Genomic DNA, 20,821 nt, shown 5'->3' with positions numbered 1-20,821 from the left:
GCTAATGTCTTTCACGGTGAAAACTGATGAAAAATACTTGTTAAGTTCATCCTCTGTTCCTTTGTCCCTCATTACCATCCCTCCAGCATCATTTCCCAGCAGTCCAATATCCAGTCTTGCCTCTCTTGTACTCTTTATTTATCTGGAAAATTTTTGGCATCTTCATTTATATTATTTTATATTAGCTTATCTTCATATTTCATCTTTTCTTTCCTATTGCTGTTGGTTTTTAAATGGTACAACTTTATAAAATATTCATCACCACAGAGGGAGAATACTTCCGGTAGTCAAACAAAAGAGAAGAAAACATGATTTAACTAGAGAGGTTACAGAAATGTTACCTGGGCTTGTGTATTTGAGTTTTGAGAAACTGGTGAGGCTGGGTTTGTTTCCTTGGAATGCAGGAGGCTGACTGGGCACCAGGATGAGGGATATCAGGCTATAAGGGACATAGAGAAGCAAAAAGGAAAATGTTCCCCATCACGTAACTAAAACTAGAGGATACAGGAGTGGAGTAAGAGTTTACGGGAGATCTGAGGAAGAAGGTACTCACCCAGAGAATAGTTGGAAGCTGGAAGGCACTGCCCAAGTCAGTGGTGCCGACAGACACACTTGAGAATTATCAGGATGAGTACTGTACTTGAATTTCCAGCATGTAGAAGGCTATAGACCAAGTGCTCATAGATGAGATAAGGTTGATTGGTACCTAAGGGTCAACATGGACATGGCGAGTGTTGTGACTAAATGAGCCCCACAGAGATTGGAGCCATGGGTGTAACAGGCTTTTATTCAGAACAAGTAGACACACAAGAAAGATCAGGTGTGAGAACCTCCCAGTAGGACATCTCCAAGCTCAAAGTACATCAAGTTTTAGACCATAAGACAAGATATAGGAGCAGAATTAGGCCATTTGACCCATTGAGTCTGCTCCCCATTTGATCATGGCTAATTTTTTTTTTCTCAACTCCATTCTCCTGCCTTCTTCCCATAATCTTTGCTAATCAAGAATCTTTCATCCTCTGCTTTAAATATATGCAATATCTTGGCTTCCACAGCCATCTATGACAGTGATTTCCACAGAATCACCACCCTCTGGCTGAAGAAATTTCTCATCTCTGTTCCAAAGGGACATCCTTCTATTTTGAGGCTGTGCTCTCTAGTTCTAGACTCTTCCACTACTGGAACCATCTGCTCCATGTTCATTCTGTCTAGGTCTTTCAAAATTTGGTTGATTTTAATTAATCCTTGCCCTCATTCTTCTAAACTCCAGTGAGTACAGGCCCAGAGCCATCAAATGTTCCTTATATGCAGTACCTTAAAAGACCATAGCATTACATCCTTACTTCTATATTCTAGTCTTCTCAAAATTAATACTAACTAACTTTGCATTTCAAAGGTTTCAAAGCACATATATTATCAAAGACAATAAACCTTTTATCAAAGAAATTTGTCTGCTTATAGGCAGCCGCAAAGCAAGAAATTGAAATAACCCAATTTTAAAAACAGACCGAGCCTCACCGTGCAGAGAAAGGGGGAGGAAAACACATTGTGTAAACAATAGATGCAAGCCAACAGCATCCCAAACCAGACTGATTTCCTGATCCACTCCCGGAGCAGCCAGAGAAGGCCCAGACCAAGCCTCAGTCCATTTCTTAACACCAATGGGTCAAAAACACACAGCAGTCAGCTCAGTGCACAGCCCTGGCGCCACAGAGAAAGGAATGAAAGGGGGACTGAGAAAAGTCAGCCCGCTCTCACTTCTGTACGCAACACTTAGACTTCCAGTCTGTCATGGCCAGTGTTTAAATTGTCCAAGCACCGAGTAGTGCCACACTCTGGGACTGTGATCCCAGCACCCCTATATGCCTGGGCCACCCCACCCAAGGTCATTCTTGATCTCACCAAATCAGCTCGGCACTTGGAGCGATCCAACCTTGCACCCGGCTTAGGTGGAAGAGCATCAAAACTCTTCAACGTCGACTCCTCTCCAAATCGCTCACTGCATCTCCAGCAGCGATAAAAGTCCATCTGCTGCCCTGGCATGAACACGTTCCACCTCGCAATGCCCCAGCTTCATGCAAGTTGTTATCAGCAATGCTTACGGTCGGTTCTCTTGCTCTATGATTTACCAGTAAGCTGGCACACACCTTCGGTGGCACCATCTTAAACCGGAACTTCTGCCTTTCTCACCACTGACTCAACCCGAACCCTTAGGGAATCCTCCACTAGAACTTCCCAGTCCTTTGCACCTTGGCATTTCCGAATTCTGTCCCCATTTAGAAAATGATCTACAGCTTTATTCCTTTTACCAAAGTGCATCACTGTACACCTCACTATTCTGTATTCCATCTGCCACATCCTTGTCCATTCTCTTACTCTGTCCAAGTCCTTTGCAGACTCCTTTACTACAAATAAAGGTAACAGCAGCTAATTGAATACTATTTCAATAGTTACAACTGCATAAATAACTTAAATATCTTATCTGTGGATAGATGGCTCCATAAAATTATAAATGGATGAATAAGTACATCTTAGCTGCCAAGACTATCTTAGAATATTTAAACATCTTTTTTGGGACAAGATAATCCACATGAATGGTCTAAAATTCATTGGAAAGAATGAGCTATCCATAAATAATTATCTATTGACAAGTATGACCACGACTATGTTAAGTGACCGTGTTAAATAGACAGTCTTTTGTGATCTGAGTCACAATGATGTAAAATATCTTGGCTCAAGACATTTGATGCCGAGTTTGAGATATTTCAATTAACATAACTCTTTTGTCTGTATGAGAGTGTCTTATAGTTATGTCAGTTTTCAAAGCATACTCCTGAATCACCTTCACACTGTGAACCAGTAGATATTCTACTCTCTTTGCTGTTGTTTTTTATAATCTGAAAATTGACCAGAACTTATTATATTTCAATACATTTTGGTCTTAATTTTTATTAAATGGCTCCTACACTATAATCCTTGAGTATCTAGTAGCTACTTCTTCCCACAAGTGGACTGTAGGACCTGTTTCGGTGCTGTATAATTTTGAGACTCCATGATACTAGAAATGCTTCTGTTATCAAGTAAATTACATTTGAACAATTGTCATAAGCTGCAGTGCTATCATTGGAACAGAAGTGCAATTCAACAAATGCTGTCTTATTCATTTTTATAGAGTATTAGCAGGAGCACAACTGATATTTCACTTACATTAAAAGAATGACTAAGAATAAAATTGGAATCTCACGGAATCAACATAGGATCAATCTTGCAAGATTCCCAATATTTTATATTGATTATATGAATGAACTTCATGATAACTAAGAGCAGTCTCTAAATATAGTACTATTGCACTGATCAAGATTTAACTGGTTCTAGGTAGGGTTCAGCTGATGCTCAGTTGATTGCCCTGTAAAAGATGCTGGCATTTATTTTACAGGTGATATCCAAGGACATGGTGACTGCTGAAGTGAATGCGTTCTGCTATTATCGGGTGGAAAATGCCTCCCTTTCGTTAACAAGTGTCGCCAATTCTCCTGACTCATTATCATTGCTAGTACAGACTTTTATTAAGAGAAGTTTAGCACATCGTAAATTCAATGAAATTCTCCAGGAAAGAAAAAGCATTGGTGATGAAATCAAGGTAAATAAAATTGAAAGTGCTGCATGTCCGGTTTGGGAATTAACGCAATTTATCTTCTGCTGTCCTGGCAGGCTTCCTTCCTCCGTCTTTGTCAGATATTGCACCATCTTTCTTTTCTTATCTCTATCCACGTCAAAATGCAACTTTTTTAAGATTGCTTGAACTGCTTACAGTACTGTTTTAAACTGTTGCATATCCTCCATGTTTTCCTGACAGAAACTCTCTCCTGTGTTTAATACAGTTGAGCACTTCAACCAAAACCATTGAAATTTTTGGGCTCCATTTAAGGAAATACTCTTGCTTGCTTCTCATCCTGTCCCATTGTTACCCAAGGAGTGACCCAAGATCCATGGATCAAGCTTCACGTATACGTATTCTAACAGCAATATTTCCACTTCTCATCAGTCATGGTGTTGCCTGGTGACTATCATCAAGTACTTCAAATTGCATGGTCCAGATTTGGTAGGGTAATGTTGACATTTATCAGCTGTTGTGTTTCCGGACAATTATGAAAACCTCTGCATATCAATGCAAATGCCTGAGTCCCGCAGGGGCAATCGGCAGTCAGCATTGGAGTAAAGTGTGAACAAGTTATGGAAATTTCCTGTCATTTCTGTGGGCAAGGGCAACCCATATGATTCAGCAGCAGCTAGACTTGGCTCAGGGAATGTTACCCTTTTCACTTCAGTGCAAGGAAGGAGTTGTGAATTTTTATATTTGATTTTGTTTTTTAATTGTTTTGAGTGTCTTTAAGAGGTGCGTATGCACTTTTATTTTTTTAAACATTCAATAGTTTCAATGCTTTCTTATTATTTACAAATGTGTGAAGCATTTTGACGTCGTGAGGTGAGTCAGCTTGCTGTTGCTGTTATGTCAAAGCAGATTTTTTTGGGGTGGCTTTGTCCTGCCCTCCTCTTCCCTCAAGCTCTCACCTCCACATAATACCCATACAACAGCAAGTCATATCAACACCACTCGTATGAACATCTTCGTATCCTCCCACACAGGCTTCTGCTGGACCACTGCACAAGTTAGTATGAACACTGTCAGCAGTCAGCAGCTCACCGTCACCCATGGACTGTATGACATGTGAATCCTGTATCACGTTACACCTATTTCCTCCTCGTCTCTGCTGAAAATCTCCGAACAGGTTTATTGATGCTCATCCCCAACCATTAGATTTGGCTTCTGCAAAGATCTTTTCACTAGCTTCACAATCTCTCTCGAATGAAGATTGCCCAGCTCTGCATTAGTATCTAACTACATTTATTATAACTACTAATTAAACGGCTAGACATAGAAGCAGAATTAGGCCATTTGGTCCATCGAGTACACTCTGCCATTCAATCATGGCTGAGTCATTTTGTCGCCTCCTCAGCCTCGCTCCACATCCTTTGCCCTGTAACTTTGATGCCATGTCCAATCAAGAACCTATCAATCTCTGCCTTATATACACCCAATGATCTGGCCTCCACAGCTGCCTGTGATAACAAATTCCACAAGTTCACCACCTTCTGGCTAAAGAAATTTCTCCACATCTGTTTTAAATGGACACCCCTCTATCCATAGGCTGTGTCCTCTTGTCCTAGACTCCCCCACCACGAGAAACATCCTTTCAACATCAACTCTGTCTAGGCCTTTCAACATTCGAAAGGTTTCAATAAGATTCCCTCCACCCCCTCATCCTTCTAAATTCCAGCGAGTATAGACCCAGAGCCATCAAACGTTCCTCATATGATAAACCTTTCATTTCCAGATTCATCTTTCTGAGCCTCCTCTGAACTCTCTCCAATGTCAGTACATCTCTTCTTAAATAAGGAACCTAAACCTGTTCACAATACTCAAGGTGAGTCCTCACCAGTATCTTTGGGGGTGTTCTGCACAAGGACTCCAAAGTCCCTTTGCATCTTAGATTTTTGGATTTTCTCCCTGTTTAGAAAATAATCTACACATTTATTTCTACTACCAAAGTGCATGACAATGTGTTTTCCAACATTGTATTTTATTTGCCACTTTCTTTCCCCTTCTCCAAATCTATCTAAGTCCTTCTGCCACCTACCTGTTTTCTCAATACTACTTGTCCCTCCACCAATCGTCATACGATCTGCAAAACTTGGCAACAAAGTCATCTATTTCATCATCTAAATTATTTATATACAGCATAAAAAGAAGGGGTTCCAACACTGACCCCTATGGAACACCACTAATTACTGGCAGCCAACCAGAAAAAGGATCCTTTCAGTCCCATACACTGCCTCCTTACCACAGCCAGTGTTCTAACCATGCCAGTAACTTTCCTGCAATACCATGGGCTCTTAACTTGGTAAGCAACCTCATGTGTGGCACCTTGTTAAAGGCCTTCTAAAAGTCCAAATACACAACATCCACTGCATCCCCTTTATCTATCCTACTTGTAATCACCTCAAAGAATTCCAACAGGTTCATCAGACAAGATTTTCACTTAAAGAAACTAGGCTGACGTTGTCCTATTTTGTCCTGTGTCACCAAGTAGTACATAACTTCATCCTTAACAATTGATTCCAACATCTTCCCAACCACTGAGGTCAAGCTAACTGGTCTATAATTTCCTTTCTGCTGCCTTCCTCCTTTCTTGAAGAGTGGAGTAATGATTACAATAATGCCAGAGTCCAATGATTTTTGAAAGATCATTACTAATGCCACCACAATCTCTACTATGACCTCTTTCAGAGCCTTAGGGTGCAGTTCATCTGGTCTAGGTCTTTATGTACTCTTAGGTCTTTCAGCTTTTTGAGCACCTTGTCCCTTTTAATAGTAACTTCGCTCACTTCTCTTCCTTCACACCCTTCAACATCTGGCACACTGCTAATGTCTTCCACAGTGAAGACTGATGCAAAGTATTCATTTAGTTCATCTGCCATCTCCTTGTCCCCCACTGTTATCTCTCCAGCCTCATTCTCTAGCAGTCCTATATCCACTCTTATTTCTCTTTTATTTTTACGTACTTGAAGAAGCTTTTACTATCCACATTGATATTATTTGTTAGCTTGCTTTGATATTTCATCTTTTTCCTCCTAATGATTCTTTTAGTTGCTCTCTAGGTTTTTAAAAGCTTCCCAATCTTCTATCTTCCTACTAATTTTTGCTTCGTAGTATTGCCTCTCTTTTCCTTATACATTAGCTTTGACTTCCCTCGTCAGCCACGATTGCACCATTTTGCCATATCCTTATGGATATGCTGTCAGACCACTCAGGTGCTTTCCTTTCCTTGACCTTTTGTTTTTGCCACTCTTATTATGAAAGTATTATGTAAATATTTTATTTTGCTAATTCATGCTGACGTAATGTAATTAGATCTCTGAGAAGGCCATCTCTTGTATTAACACCCTGTTAATGGTGTGTCCCTTCCACTTGATGCACAGTTCAATTCATGTCTGGTTCTGTTCAATATTCTCCATGGCAGCAGTCTACATTTCACATTCCACCCCTGCCAAACATCAAGCTGGCACTGCTGGAGCTGAGCACGGTGATCAACATTCACAAGACAGCACAACCTGATGCCTTCTTAGATATTGTTGGGGGCTTCAACCAAATTAGCTTGAACAAGTCTCGGATCATCTTCCACCGATGTGTCACCTTTGGAACGAGAGGAGCCAACACACTTGACCACTGCCACAGCACTCTCAAGAATGCTTACCGTGCCATCCCATGGCCGCACTGTGGCAAGTCTGATCAGCTCGCTGTACTTCTACTCCCAGCATATTGGCAGAGACCGAGGACCACTGCACCCCTAGTGTGAATCGCCAAGGTATGGTCAAGGGAGGCAGAAGGACACTTACAGAAATGCTTTGCATCTGTGCACTGGACTATGTTTAGGGATTCTGTTACATTTTGTAACTCCGAGAAATAGATGGGAGCCCAAGAGCTGCGTGACTTAGCTTGTTCTTTTACTTTAAATTACTTTACTACACATGGTAGCATTATGACATATGCAGTTCAATTTATTTTCCCATATCACCTGTAACGAATTGTTTAAACAAAGAAGAATGCTTTCTGGAAGAATGCAGGTGCAGATGCTACTCCAAAAATATACCTATTGTAGTGATAAAGCCCTTCGTGAGAACCGCTTTGGACTCTTCGTCTATCTCCGTCTGTAGACAGGCCTCAGTTAAGTCCACTTTGCTAAAGTGCTTTCCATCAGAAAGGTTTGCACAGATATCCTCTGTTCTGAACAGAGGGTATTGATTTACTTTCAGTACTGGGCTGATAGTGACTCTAAAATCACCACACACCCTGACCGACCCACTCTTCTTAGCAAGTGGGACTTGTGGCCTTGCCCATGGGATCCATTCAACCTTGGAAAGTATTCCCTCAGCCTCCATGCAATCTAGTTCACTAGTTACTTTATCATGGATGGTATAAGGATCTGAACAGGCTTTGTAAAACTTGGGTGTGACATTTTCATCGATCGCAATTTTACCCTTGATGTGTTTGAGTTTTCCCAATGCCATCGTTGTACACTGCTGTGGCATCTTCCAGTACCTTTCTTAATTTGCACTCAGTTGCCTTTATTGTAGGGGATGTGGCATGCAAATGGTGAATGGATTTACAAACCAGTTGTAGTTGTCTCAGCCAATCAGATCTCCATGATGCGGGTTCTCCCGTTCGTACCACATCAAGCCCAATGTGGCTCCTTGATTGTTGTAGTTCATGGTTACAAATGTCAATCCCACAGGAATGATCTTTTCTTCAGTACAAGTTCTTAGTTGGATATCAGCAGGCTTCAGTTCAGTATCTTTGAAATGTTATTCAAACTCATTTTGTGGAATGACTGAAACAGCCAAGCCAGTGTCCAATTCCATTTAAATTAATTTACCGTTCATTTCTGGCATAGGCCATATTACTTGTCTATTGGTAGTTTTCTTATTTAAATCTCAAAGCAAATGCGTCCTGTACACTATTATCATCAGATAGGTATTTCATCAAGAACGTGCAGATTAGTGCTATTTTTGAAACTGAAACTTGACTTTTCAGCTTTTTCCCTTCCCTGTGCAGTCCATTTATTTTTGTCTGCCCAACATGCTCTTTGTGTGTGTCCCACTTCATTGCATTTTCTGCTTTAAATCTGCATTGGTCTGGTGTGTGTGAGCTCCTGCCACAATGGTAACAATTTATTCAGCCAGGCCAGTTTCTGGTTAGATGTTACAATTTCGTTCTTGCTCACTTTCATTTCCTGACTACAACGTAATTGCGTCTCTGTCTGCGGTGTCCATTGCCACACCTGTTTCAACTTCCCTTTTAAATGCAAGTTGCACTTCAGTTAGGAGCCATTCTGAGTGTGTTCTTGTAAGATTCCACAAAACTAAACAATCTCTCAGTACATCATTAAGCTCATCACTGAACTGACAATGCTCAGATAACATCTTTATTTCAGCCACATACGCCAAAATGAATTCTCAGTCCTTTTGATTCCACTTATGAAACCTAAAGCATTCTGCAATCAACAATGGTTTCAGTTGTAAATGTTCCAATATCACGTTCACAATATCAGCAAAACTCATTTTAGCTAGTTTGGTTGGAGTAGTCAAACAGCTAAACAAACTATATACCTTTAAATCTAATACACTCAGCAAAACTGGTACTTGTTTCTCATTGACTATTCCTTTTGCTTTAAAATACTGCTCAATCTATTCCATATAAAATATCCAGTTATCTTTTGTGTTACTGAACATGTCAACCTTTCTGATGTAGCCAGCCATTTTTGTTCTCTTTTTTTTATGATTATTATCACTGTTTATGAACCCATGAATTCTTCTGTTTTCTGCCTTATTTTTTAAACTCGACTGTTTCTGTCCCTTCCTTTTTTTTTAACTCAAAAGTCTCACTGCACTTCAACAGGTAGATAGTCGTCTTGGGTTCGTTTTTAAAAATACCTCATCGCCACTTTTATGTTTTGTAACTCCAAAGCAGAAAAATTGCAAGAAAAGTACGAGAGCCCAAGAGATGCAAGGCTTAGTTTGTTCTTTTACTTTAAACTAGTTGTACATGCATCATGACATATGCAATTCACTAATTTCTAAATATAACCTGTAATGAATTATTTAAACAAACAAGAATGCTTAATCAAACAATATATCTAAAATATTACTCAAATATTACTAAAATATTAAATACACAACACCTTTGGATGAGAATGAATATGCCACAGTATTCCGCAAATTCATCATGACCTGCGTGGATGAGTGTGTGCCTTCAAGAACATACCAAACATCCAAACCAGGAGCCATGAATGAACCAGGAGATTCACAGTCTGCTGAGGGTTCAAGAAAGACGATCCAGGACACTACAAGAAGTCCAGGGATTCCTTACAGAATGCCACCATGAGAGTGAAAACACAATTCCATGTGAAATTAGAGACACAATCAGATCCATGACAAGTGCAGCGGGATTTGTCTGTCATTACTTCCTATAAGATGAAACCTAACCATCATGAATGCTGCGATGCTTCACTCCAAGGTGAGTTCAATGCCTTTTATGTACGCTTTGGTAAGGGAGAATAAAACCACACCTGTGTGAATCCACAGTATCTGGAAAATCTGTGATCTTGGTCTTGAAGGCTGACACCAGAGCACCCCTCAAGAGGTGAAGCCTCACCAAGTGCCAGGCCCCACTGCGTTCCTACCAGGGTACTGAAAGGCTGTGCTGAGCAACCAGCTGGAGTGCTCGAGGACATCTGCAGTCAGAGGTTCCTGCTGCTTTAAAAGGGCATCAATCACCCATAAAGATGATGCCAGGGTGACCTGCCTCAAAGATTTTCACCTGATAGCACTCACACCTACTGTGATGAAGAGCTTTGAGAGTTTGGTCATGGCTAGAATTAACTCCTGCCTAAGCAAGAACCTGGACCCATTGCAATATCCCTACGACCACAACAGACCTACTGCAGACTGTTGCAGGTATTAACCTCAACACTAATGATCAGTTAGGCATAGAGAGAATCCATACTTACTGACATAAAAAATACCTTTATTGGCTCAGTTAAAAAAATGCACATGAAATATACAAAACAAAATAGCGTACCTGTGTGCACATGCAATATGTTTCTCTGACCCTCTCTGAATAGCTAAAGAATAGAAAACGTTAACAATGGAGAAAAGGAGTCTACACCGGCCAGGCATTCCTCATGATCCTGATGTAATCTCCACATTTCCAACGTGTGATCATCTACCTTCAGTGATGGTTGGTCTCCAGAGTTGTCACCAATTGTACTCCCGAAATTCTACATTCTCATCCTTTTCCTTATCAGATCAATCTGTAATGTTTGGATTTTGTTGGCTTGGGCTCACCAGGCTGACCTGTGTAAGTTTCTCATTGGATCAGGCCCATAGCAGTGTATTTGTGCCTAGAGTAACTTCCTCTGTTCTTTCCAAATCAGACCATTTTGAAACTGCTTTATCCAAGCCAGCCAAACACTATGCTCAGGCAACTTCAGATCACAAGTTGTTCTTTCTACAAGCCTGCCATTTTTACATAACCAAACAGCTTCCTATTTGGGAATGGTCACAGGTTAAGCATTTCAACAGCATAACTCTCATTGTGTCCACTTACATGCACTGATTTAGTCATTCCTGAGCAAGAATCCATTCACAAAAGAGTTCACAAAATGGTGGCTGCAAGCAGCCTCACAAATTGGCAGTCTCCACTCCTTCAACCACGAGGCAGGAACAAAGCTATCTGCTTTGTCTGCTTCCAATGCCCTTGACGCATTCCTCTTCGCTAATTCACAACTTTTAATTCCTTTTGGTCAACAGGATACAATCTCATTGGCTCTCCACTTGGCCCTGGACCACCTGGACAACAGCAATACCTCTGTCAGGCTGCCGTTATTGATTATATTTTGGTATTCAATACTATCATTCTATCAGTACAAATCAACAAGTTTCAAAACCTCTGTATCTCCCTCTGCAATAGGACTCTTAACGCCCTTATCAGGATAACAAGTCGGTGTGGATCGGTAATATCAACTCCTCCCCTTTAACATTCAACACAGGCTCAGCTCAAGGGGTGCATGCTTAGCCTACTGCTCTACTCTCTCTACATCATGACCGTGGGGCAAGGCACAAACAGCATCTATTACTGTAAATTCCGATGTATAAACCGAGAATTTGGCCCTAAATTTTGGTCCTAAAATTAGGGGGTCGGCTTATACAGAGGGTGCCAACTTTGGAAAAACGAATACACGGAAGACAGGTCATATTTATTGGCTGTTTTTGAGTCAAATTGGTTCCACTGTCAACGCATGAATTCTTTGGTTTGCTTAAACTCACATCTTGTGGCTGGAGCAGGGACATAAATCCACCAGGGATGACTGCAATGTCTGTATTTTCAGCTTTCAGTGTTGCTTCTGTCTCACCTGACAAGTGTGCTTTGAACTTGTCCCAGACAAGTAGCGACTTCTCCTTCCTGACACCTTTGGGACGTCAACGCCATACCTCTTTAACCCTCTTCAAGCAAGCGGCTTCGTCCATCAAGCAGCATTCTTGAACATAAACAACACCCCGTGGGAATTTTCTGAGCTATCTTTGTTTTTTTGTCTCAACACAAGATCACATCTATTCATAAATCAGGTGAACCAACTTCACATAGGTTTGAAATTTTCGCTGACCTCACGGTGTTTTTCGACCCATTTCAACGCTTGAACTCGAATCATTTCTCTGGTAACACTGTATCCGGTCGATCGCTGGTGATTCACCCACTCTAAAACTTTTTCTTTCAGTTCTGGCCACTGGCATGTTCTCCCGCGGTTTGTACATTTCGTCTTTGGCATTTCCCTCAGCGAGTCCTCTGCCTTTCTCCACTCTTTCACTCTCTCTCGTTTACACTAAACTTCTTAGCTGCTGCAGAATTATTCGTTCCTTTAGCAAAATCAACAATGCTTGAAGCTAGCATCATACCGCATTCATTTTAATCTTTTGTACATGATGGTCACAAACTCAATACTGAGTAGACGTACTGATCCCACCACCCCGTGTTGTGTTTTAACGAGATTACGATGGGCGCTAAATGGTTTCACGGGGGTTACATTTCAGAGGATTCTTTATCATTGGGAACCCAATCCAGAACTTCCTTCCCTGATTTATTTATTAAGAATTTGCTTATTACGCTCCTAAATGTGTAGGCCTATTTTTTTAGCTGCTCACAAAATTTCTAGGTTCCAGATCCAGCAAAGCTGAGTAATGGCATGTGAGATCTTGTGATATTTTCTGGTTAAATAAAAAACCTCTACAAAAGGGATCAGCTTATACAAACGTAACATGAAAAGTCACTTTATTAACCTTGAAAATTAGGGTCGGTTTATACTCTGGGTCGGCTTCTACACCGGAATTTATGGTAATTTACCAACGTCACTGCTGTCTTTGGGCCTAACACATTGATGGAAGCACAAAGAAGGTATGACAATGGCTAAAGTTAATTGGAAGCTTGAAGAGATTTGGTACATCATCAAAGACTTTAGCAAATTTCTACAGATGTACCATGGAGAGCATTCTTACTGGGAGCATCACTGCCTGGCACCCAGGCTCCAGTGCAGAGGATCAAAAGAAGCAGAGGAGGGATGTGGACTCAGTTAGTTCCATCGTGGGTGCGAGGCTCCCCATCAATGAAATGATGCACCAACTCTGAGACGTGGGTTAATGTAGGCTTTTATTGTCTGGAAGTAAGCACAAGCAGCAAGTGACCATCACACAACATCCTGGAGACTGAGGAAGGGTCTGTGGCTCCAATCGCCTTTATATCAGGGTCTGTGGGAGGAGCCACAGGAGCAGTCAGCGGGGGGGGGGCGTGTCCAGACAGGTATATGTAGTTATGTAGTTCGTCACACGAAAACATCTTTAAAAGGTGGTGGCTCAAGAAGACAGCATCCATCATTAAAGATCCTCACCATCTGGGACATATCCTCTTCTCAATACTACCATTAGGCAAGCTGTTCCTGATGGATTCCTATCAATGCTTTAGGAATAGCTTCTTTCATTCTACCAATATACTTCTGAACAGTCAATGACTACCTAGCTATTTGTCTTTTTGTTTATTTATTTAATTATTTTAATGTAACTTATATTGATCGTCTACAGCATATCACGATAAAAATTATCTGAATCACTTCAATAGTTCCACCCTCCATAAGAATTCAAAACCCAGAGTAATAAAATAAATTAAACAATGTTTTCACCATTCATTTATCCCAGTTTTCTAGCCCTATGTTCTTACCGATCACCTCCCTATTTTGGTTTGCAGGTTGCCCTTGATGCAATAACATGGAAATGGGGAATCAAGGTGGAACATGCTGAAATGTAAGTTTAAAGCACGAAATTCTCCATCTTTCAAAACTGATCATAAAGCTGTATTAGCAATTATAAGTTAACCCCATTCATTAGGAACATTCTCAGAAGGTCCAAGCTTATTCCCAGGTTTTGAGCATGTTATAAAAATGGGGTCAGAGACACTGCTCTTCAAAGTGTTATTGAGGCATCATCTGTTTGTTCAGATGGACAATGATGTTCTGCTGCACTTTCCCACAGAGAAATTTGAAACTTTCCCAGCCAATATTTACCATCTGGTCTTCAGTTGTGTCTGAACACCTGTTTCCTACAGATTAATGAGTGAACTTGATTTATGACAACTGCAGGTGGCTGTTCCCATTTCAAAAAAGCACAGAATAGATGTTTGGACAATTAGGACATGAAATGGAATTACACTTGGTGGCCACTTTGTTAGGTACACCTGCTTGTTTATGTAAATACCCAATCAGCCAATCATTAGCAGCAACATGATGCCTAAAAGCATGCAGACATTGTCAAGAGGTTCAGCAACATAAGATGCTGGAAACCAGAGCAAAGCACACAAAATGCTGGAGGAACTCAGCAGGTCATGCAGAGTCTATGGAAATGAATAATCAGTCATCATTATTCATAATTCCAGTCACCTGAAAGGTGATAAGTTAAAGCAGGAGGGTGGAGAGGGCCCAACATTAGTGAGAAGGGGGAACTGCTTTTTTGAGCACCTTTGCTCTGTCGGCAAAAGTGTCTAACCATTTTAATTCCAAACCCCATTCCCATTCTGACATGACAGTCCCTGGCCTCCTCTACTGTCATGATGAAGCCACTCTCAGTTTGGAAGAGCAACACCTCATATATTGTATGGATAGGCTCCAATCTTTCAAGTTCCTGGGTGTCAACATCTTGGGTGGGCCTAATGTATTGATGCAGTGATAAAGCAGGCACGTCAATGGCTATATTTCATTAGAAGTTTAAGGGAACTGGTATGTCAACAAGGACACTTGCAAATTTCTTCAGATGTACCGTGGAGAGCATTCTAACTGATTGCATCACCGTCTAGTGTGGAGGTACCTCTGCAAAGGATCTAAAGAAACTGAAGAAAGTTGTAAATTCAGCCAGATCCATCATGGTCATTAGCCTCTCCATCACCATGGACAGGAGCCTGAAGACACACACTCAGTGTTTCAGGAACAGCTTCTTCCCCTCTGCCATCAGATTTCTAAATGGACAATGAACCCATGAACACTACTTCACTATTTTCCCCTCTCTTTTTGTATTACTTAATTTAACTTTCTTTTTTTATATATACTTATTGTAATTTATAGTTTTTGTTATTATGTATTGTAACGTACTGCTGTTGCAAAACAACAATTTTCATGACATACGCCAACGATTTTAAACCCGATTCTGACTCTGAACCTGATGACATGATCATCAATTCCTCCAACTTGCAATAGTTCTTCCCTCTCCCCCTTCCCTCCTCTTCAATTTCCTATTCTGCCCCTCCTTTACTTCTTCCCTTCTGCTCACATACCTATAGAACATACTCCATAGAACCATAGAACATTACAGCACAGTACAGGCCTTTCAGCCCTCCATTTTGTGCCGACCCATTTAGAAACATAGAAACATAGAAAATAGGTGCAGGAGTAGGCCATTTGGCCCTTCAAGCCTGCACCACCATTCAGTATGATCATGGCTGATCATCCAACTCAGAACCCCGTACCTGCTTTCTCTCCATACCCCCTGATCCCTTTAGCCACAAGGGCTGTATAATCCTTAAAAAAAAGTACTAAACTCACACTACCCCATAACTCTCCATTTTTCTTTCACCCATGTGCCTGTCCAAGAGGCTCTTAAATACCCCTAATGATTTAGCCTCCACCACCATCCCTGGCAAGTCATTCCTGGCACTCACAACCCTCTGTGTAAAAAACTTACCTCTAATGTCTCCCCTAAACTTCCCTCCTTTAATTTTGTACATATGCCCTCTGGTGATTGCTATTGGGAAACAGGTACTGACTATCCACCCAATCTATGCCTCTCATAATCTTGTAGACCTCTATCAAGTCCCCTCTCATTCTTCTACGCTCCAAAGAGAAAAGTCCCAGCTCCACTAACCTTGCTTCATATGACCTGCTCTCCAAACCAGGCAACATCCTGGTAAATCTCTGAACCCTCTCCATAGCTTTCACATCCTTCCTATAATGAGGTGACCTCCTTTGGTGTTCCTCCTCCTTCCCTTTCTCCCAGAGTCCATTCTCCTCTCCTATCAGATTCCTTCTTCTCCAGCCCTTTACCTTTTCCACCTATCACCTCCCAGCTTCTTACTTCATCTGCCTTCCCTCTCCCACCTGGCTTCACTTATCACCATTTGTATGCGTTGTGCAAGAGGTTTAGTTGTTGTTCAGACCAAACACCAGAATAGGGATGAAATGACAAGTGATTTTGACCGTGTTGGTTGCCAACAGTGTGGTTTGATTATCTCAGAAACTGTTGATCTCCCGGGGTTTTCAGACACAATACTTCCTTAAGTTTACACAGATGGTGTAAAAAGCATCCAGTGAATGTCAATTCTGTGGTGAAAGACACTTTGTTAATGATGAGGTCAGAGGAGAATGGCCAAATTGATTCATGTGTTATAACCGTGGTGAGCAGAAAAGTATCTCTAAGTGCACAACACTTTGGACCTTGAAGTGGACGGACTACAGCAGCTAAAGACTTCAAGCATACACATAGTCACCACTTTATTAGGTACAGGAGGAACCTCATAAAGTGACCACTGAGGGTACGCCATCCATTACGCAAAACTCATTGGTAGCTAAAACTGGATGCTGGTTTTGTGTTTTAGAAAGATGAGTGACTGATCACGGAGAACCATGTCTTCATTGTGCCCCAACTGCTGCAGCCCAATTGTTTTGAAGATTACTCTGCAATGTGGCATCTGGCTGACACCTCGCTGTTTGCCCCAATCTGACAGCATGACTTTGAGACCATTGACAGCCCTTTCGTCCTGCCTACTTTTACTTCAGTCATTCATTCATTGGATGTGATTAACTAAGTCGGTGGTGAGTGAGAACTGTGAACTTCCACAGGCACTGCTACAGCCAGACGTCTGCCAAGATATTCAAAGACAGTGTCACAACAAACCTTCTACTCCAGGTCAGTCCAGGCAGCGTTGTCCAATTAGGCCACATTGCATAGAGTACATTGCATACTGTACTGTTTCTCTCTTTTTGGGGCAACAGATTGTGGAAAGGGGAGCAGGATTACCTGAGGCCAACTAATTGAATGTGGAGTGATATGCTGTGTGTAGCTCCTGAAGGAATCATCAGGTATTCCCATTTGGAACTACTACAGCTGAAATCTACAGCAATAGAGATTGCAGTAAGGAAAATTGATTCAACCTGTTTCAAAGCACTAACAATCTTCAGACCTGTCAGGCTGTGGCCTCCAGACCACACAGGGAGGAAGTGCAGCAGCTGGAAGCTCAGGAGAGGTGTTTATTGTCTCAGTGTGACTGTCCGGAAGGACTCTGGGTAAAACTGAAGTGCAGGGCCCTAAGGCCCTCCCTACCATTCAACTGGCTAACATACAGTCAGTCTCTGGAAAATAAAACTGATGACCTCAGAGCAAGACTGCAGTACCAGAGGGACATCAGAGATTGCTGTGTACTCTGCTTCACAGAAACGTGCCTCACTCGAGCACTCCGGACACATCGCTTCATTCTGACAGCTTCACCAACTACCACGTGGAATGATGGTGACATCAGAAAAAGGTAAAGGTGGTGGAACTTACTTCAGGATTATCACTTGGTGTTGCACAGATATAGCAGCTCTGTCTCAATCCAGCTCCCTGTCCTGGAACATTTGGCAATCAAGTGTTGTCCGTCCTATCTGCTGAGGGAGTTCTCCACCATCAGTATGGAAGCAGTGTACGTCACACGTTCCACCCCTGGCACGTGTCGAGCCTACACTGAGCATGGTGATCAACAGTCGTGAGACAGCGGGCCCTGATGATTTTCATGGGGAACTTCAACCAGGCCAGCAGGACGAAATCTTTCATCAACTACCACCAGCAGGTTACCTGTGAAATCAAAGAGGCCAACATACTGCCTCACAAGAACGCTTTAGATGTCAGGCAGATGCATACTTTGGCAAGGCCGACCAGCGGGCCATACTTCTATTGCCAGTACACAAGCAGCTCCAGTCATGTGGACCAGGAAGGTGCATCAAGGGAGGCAGATAAGCGTTTAGAAGACTTATTTTAATCAGTGGACTGACCATATTTGGGATTTATCTTCAGATCAGAATGAATATGCCACGACTTAGTTAAGACCCAAGTGAACAACTGTGTGCCTTCAAGAACATACCGAGTCTTGCCAAAGCAGAAACCGTGGATTCACAGTCTTTGAGGACTAAATCTGTAGCACTCAAGACCAGCAATCCTGAGCCCTTCAAGTAGACCAAGTACAACCTGTGGAAAGCTACTGTGAGAGTGAAAAAGTAACTGCAAGTGCAGTTGGAGGCAGAAATGGATGCACAGAAGCTGTGGCAGGGTGTGGATGCCATTACTTCATATAAGGCAGAATCTAACAGCTTAAATGGCAATGTTACTTCATTTCTCAATGACTTTTATGCACACTTTGAAAGGGAAATAACACTAAACCTGTGTGAATCCCCACAGCATCAGGCTATCCAGCGATCTCTGTCCTGGAGGTCAACATCAGAACGTCCTTCCAGAGGATAAACCTTTGCAAAGCACCGGGCCCTAAAAGTGTACATGGGAAGTATTGAAAATCTGTGCCAACCGGTGGATGGAGTGCTCAAGACATCTTCAGCCTATGGTCTATGGTTCCCCTGATCTGCTTCAAAAGGGCTTCATACCAGTTCCCAAGAAGAACAGGATGAGCTGCCTCAAAGACTATTACCCAGTAGAACTCACATCCACCTTAATGAAGTGTTTCAAGAAGTCAATTATGGCTAGAATTAACTCCCGCCTGAGCAAGGACCTGGACCCGCTGCAATACATCTTCTGCTCAGACACAGTTTTTAATTCATTTTGGTCAACAAGATGCAATTTCATTTTGCCTTGGACTGCCTGGTCAACTGTGATACCTCTGCCAGGCTGCTGGTTATCGTCTATGGCTTGGTGTGCAATACCATCATTCCCTCAGTATTAGTAAACAAGCTTCAGAATCTGGGCCTCTGTACCTCTTTCTAAAACTCCCTTATTGGAAGATTGATAAGCAGCATCTCCTCCTCACTGGAAATCAACCTCAAGGATACGTGTTTGGTCCACTGCTGTCTCCTCTCTACTCACATGGCTGTGTCGTAAGCACAGATCAGACACCATCTGTAAGTTAGCTGACGACACCACTGTTATTGGTAGAATCTCAGATGAGATGAGGAGGCTTACAGGAATGAGGTAAATCAGCTGGTTGAGTTGTGTCACAACAAGAAGCTCACATTCAACATCAGCAAGACCAACAAACTTACTGTGGATTTCAGGAAGGGGAAGGCAGGAGAACACACACCAGAACACCAGACCTCATTGAGTGGTCAGTAGTGAAAAGAGTGAGCAGTTTGACGTTCCTGGCCATCAAACTCAGGATCTATCCTGAGTTCAGTGCATCAATGCAAACAAGAAGATGGCACACCAGCAGTACTCGTTCATTAGGAGTTTGAGAAGATTTAATAGGTCACAGTTTTATATAGATATATGGTGGAAAGCATTCTGGCTGGTTACATCACCACCCAGTATCGCGGCTCCAATGAACAGGATTGCAAAAGGCTGTAGAGGCTTTCAGACACAGCAGGCCCCGTCACTGGTATAACCTCACCCACCAATAAGGACATCTCCAAGAGATGATGCCTCAAGAAGGTGGAGTCCAACATTAGGAACCCTCACCATCCAGGACATGCCCTCTTCTCATTACCACCACTGAGCAGACCCACACTCAATGTTTTAGGAACAGCTTCTTCCTCTTCACCATCAGATTTCTGAGCCTATGAACATGACCTCATTCTGTCTTTTTTCCCATTATTTATTTATTTTTGTGATTTACAGATTTTTATGCCTTTGCACTGCACAACTGCCAGTAAAAACAAAATTCACCTTGTATGTCAGTGATGATAAATCTGATTCTGATTCTGAAATTAATAGTCCGTAGCCAAGCATTGTATGGTACCATGTGAAGGACGTTATTGAGATAACAGGAGTCTGTATTGAAATGGAACTGCAGACTTGCATGCAGTAAAGATAAAATTCTTGCTTGTTTACCTTTGTTCCAGTAAAGATGTCCACCTTCCTGCAGAACTTCAGCACTCGATAGCAGTGGAAGCAGAGGCACACAGAAAAGCAAAAGCCAAGGTAGGGTAGGCTGAATTATCTTCAGGAGATCGTGAACAATTAATGGTGATTCATCTATTCTTTCTAATTGTAACATGCTGTAAGGTTTCACTGATAACGTAATGGTTTCTCTGTAGCAGCAATGTTTGGGTTATGACTAGAGATAACAGGGTTTGGAATGCTGTTGTTCTTTCTTGTGAATCTGGAAGAGAGATTTTTGCGGTCTTTTGCCAGGGAGAGAAGTGGAGAGAAGACACTAATGGAGAGAGTTGGTAGACTACTGGACAGGGTGGACTTAGAGCGAGGGCCCAAAGGGCAGTGACGATCGGAGCAGGTTGATGGCAGACAATCGGCTTATCGGTGAGCTCCAATGTTGTGCAGCAGACTGTTTCATAAGATTGGGCCCATTCTTCCTGTTTTTTTTTTGTTTCTTTACTAACCATACAGTCAGAGTAAGAATTATAAAAGCTTAATCGTTTAATCGCATATTCTGTAGGTTGTTATTTCGCAATACTGA

At 41.9% G+C, this 20,821-nt stretch overlaps 1 protein-coding gene across 4 annotated transcripts in view; it reads left to right on the top strand.

Moving 5' to 3' along the window:
• nphs2 (NPHS2 stomatin family member, podocin) overlaps positions 1 to 20,821 on the top strand; it is a 38,664-nt gene that overhangs the window by 15,160 nt on the left and 2,683 nt on the right. Inside the window, exons 5-8 of one of the 4 annotated variants that reach the window (XR_009514790.1) lie at positions 3,437 to 3,640; positions 13,913 to 13,968; positions 20,252 to 20,325; positions 20,539 to 20,664. Coding sequence is in view for 2 of the 4 variants with exons in the window: in XM_059984548.1 (XP_059840531.1) it covers positions 3,437 to 3,640; positions 13,913 to 13,968; positions 20,247 to 20,325 (339 nt within the window). In the remaining 2 variants the exon portion in view is untranslated. Of the gene's footprint in view, positions 1 to 3,436; positions 3,641 to 13,912; positions 13,969 to 20,246; positions 20,326 to 20,538; positions 20,665 to 20,821 lie in introns of all 4 variants that reach the window. The other 3 variants (XR_009514789.1, XM_059984548.1, XM_059984549.1) reach the window with 3 other exon arrangements.

This window comes from Hypanus sabinus, chromosome 11 (assembly GCF_030144855.1).
Source record: "Hypanus sabinus isolate sHypSab1 chromosome 11, sHypSab1.hap1, whole genome shotgun sequence".
Classification (NCBI taxonomy): Eukaryota; Metazoa; Chordata; class Chondrichthyes; order Myliobatiformes; family Dasyatidae; genus Hypanus; species Hypanus sabinus.
Note: the sequence above shows the minus strand (reverse complement) of the source record. Positions and strands in the feature narration are given on the sequence as shown.